Consider the following 2,500-nt stretch of genomic DNA (forward strand, 5'->3'; position numbering starts at 1 on the left):
GAAACATACCAATATGTCAGGGCCCCAGCGTCGCCGCTCGGCCTTGTGTCGCGGCCAGACACAATATTCTGACCCACTTGCTCATCCACTGATGATGGGCTTAGTGGAGGGGAGGGGAGGAGCGGGGTGAAACGCAGCCGCCTGCCTAAAAGCCTAGTTTAGGCTCAATTTTTCAGGCGTAAAAATGGAAACGACGTCGGTTGATCCGCCTCGTCCATATTCGAATTGATCGGACAAAAAAATAAATAAAACGACGGACGAAATCAACGCAGAGATTGGACGAAGTCTCCGTCCACATCCGTTTTTTTTTGATGTTGAGAATAAATGAGGTTTAAGTCTTAACAGCTAGCACTGATTGAGCTGAGTCAGTGTGAGGCCGGAAACATATCGAATCTGCTCGGATGAGGCTGATCTGTGTGGAATAATATCACACATAACATTCCTAGAACTCCCACGCATTCCAGGGGAAATAAACCGACAGGTATTGAACACCTAACGTGAACGTACAGCCGATACAGGATTCATTCAAAGCTGATTATCCCTAAAACCCATCCGTAAACCCGCTGGATTCGCCGTAAAGAACTGCATACTTGCTAATTCTCCATATTGCATCTACTAAACCCTTCTCCAGCCTGTCTGACCCTTTAGAACTGACCTTAACCCTCGCTACGACCCCTCGAGGGTATGGGGGGGGGGGGGGGGGGTCACTGTGGGGGTGGGGGGGGGGGGCATGGGGAGGAGGAGCTTGGAGACCCACGACTGGCGATCGCTAAGCGAAGCGAATGCGGAGGGGGGGGCGGCGAAGCTAAGCGAAGCTGACGGAGGACGAAAGCCAACCTTGGATGGTCCTCTTGAAGAAGGCCTTGCAGGCCTCGCAGGACGCCACGCCGTAGTGGTAGCCCGAGGCGATGTCGCCGCACACCAGGCACAGGCGCTTGGGCATGGAGTTGAGCATGTACTCGCACTTGATCTGCGAGTCCTCGGCGATGGTGCTGGAGCAGTCCTCGTAGCGCTTGGCGGCAGCGGCCGCGGCTGCGGCGGCGGCGGCGTTGGGGCCCAGGCCGCCCGCCGGGCCGTACAGGGTGGGCGAGTCCAGGCCGTTCTGGTGGCCGTTCATGGTGGAGCTGTAGCTGCCGCTGGCGTCCGAGGAGCCGCCGGGGCTGTGGTGGTTGATGCTGTCGGTCAGGGACGCCGGGCTGGAGGGCTCTGTCTTGATGTAGGACGGGCAGCTCGACTCAATGTGGCGGTCCTTGCTTGACATTCTGCAGAGGAGCCTGAGGGAGAGAGAGAACACACACACACACACACACAAACACACACACACACACACACACACAAACACACACACAGATATTAAAAAACAATACAAAAAAAATGGCATGGATACTCAAAACATGCAACATGATTATCAGTTCACCCAGTCTGATTCTCTCAACTCTTAACCAACATCTTTATGTTCAGTCACTATCATGAAGACCCAAACAAACTGGCACAGAAAGAACCCATCAGGAGAGAATACAGCTCAATAAGAGAGCGAGAGAGAGACAGAGAGAGAGAGAGAGAGAGAGAGAGAGAGAGAAAGAGAGAGAAAGAGAGGGAGAGAGAGAGAGAGAGAAAGAGAGAGGGTCTTATATATCCTTTGCGACATAAACCCACTCAATCTGTCCTAGTCTCCTCTCTGTAATATTCCCCAACCAGCACAAACTAGTGAGAATGAGAGGAGAGAGACACAGAGAGAGCTAGACTAACAGACAGATGGAGAGACACAGAGAGAGAGAGAGAGAGAGAGAGAGAGAGAGAGAGAGAGAGAGAGAGAGAGAGAGAGAAAGGGGTGGAAGTAAGAAGAGAGAGAATGTGAGAGACAGAGAAAGGAGCTCTCCAGGTGCTAAAGAAGGAGGCAGTTTTTCTGCACATTAATGACTTCATTCTGCGGGAGAGGCGTATGAAAGGCAGCGCGCACACACACACCTCCCTAGAGTCCTCCTAAAGAGCCCCCACGCACGCATGTGTGTCTGTAGATGTATGTGTGTGTGTGTATGTGTGTGTGTGTGTGTGTGTGTGTGTGTGTGTGTGTGTGTGTGTGTGTGTGTGTGTCTGTGTGTGTGTGTGTGTGTGTGCGTTTCCTTGCAAGTAGTTCCTGTGCATGTGTTTGTGTTTCTGTCTGCATTACCAGGAGCTGGAGCCCCAGAGAAAGAGAGAGAGAGAGAGAGAGGGAAAGAGAGAGAGAGAAAGAAAGACAGAAAGAAAGAAAGAGCATATGTGTCAGTGCTGGCTGAATGAAATAAAAAAAAGGATAATAACATCTCAGCTCTACTATTATAATTAGAATCGGACGGGATCCCGTGTTTTGGTACACGGAGAGGCGTGTGTGTGTTGTGTGAGTATGTGTGTGTGTGTGTGTGTGTGGAGACGGAGAGAGAGACACACTAGCATGATGAGCTGGCACACACAGCGTGAGACGCAGCTGAGGACAGGGAGAAGCTGTCTGCCAAGCCTATTA

The 2,500-nt window shown here is 51.7% G+C and overlaps 1 protein-coding gene across 2 annotated transcripts in view; it reads right to left on the minus strand.

Annotated features, from left to right (window-relative positions):
* esrrga (estrogen-related receptor gamma a) overlaps positions 1 to 2,500 on the minus strand; it is a 102,300-nt gene that overhangs the window by 70,297 nt on the left and 29,503 nt on the right. For both annotated transcript variants that reach the window (XM_062523203.1, XM_062523202.1), the window contains exon 3: positions 838 to 1,274. In XM_062523203.1, coding sequence (XP_062379187.1) covers positions 838 to 1,274 — 437 coding nt within the window. The remainder of the gene's footprint in view (positions 1 to 837; positions 1,275 to 2,500) is intronic.

Source organism: Sardina pilchardus, chromosome 20 (assembly GCF_963854185.1).
Source record: "Sardina pilchardus chromosome 20, fSarPil1.1, whole genome shotgun sequence".
Lineage (NCBI taxonomy): Eukaryota > Metazoa > Chordata > Actinopteri > Clupeiformes > Clupeidae > Sardina > Sardina pilchardus.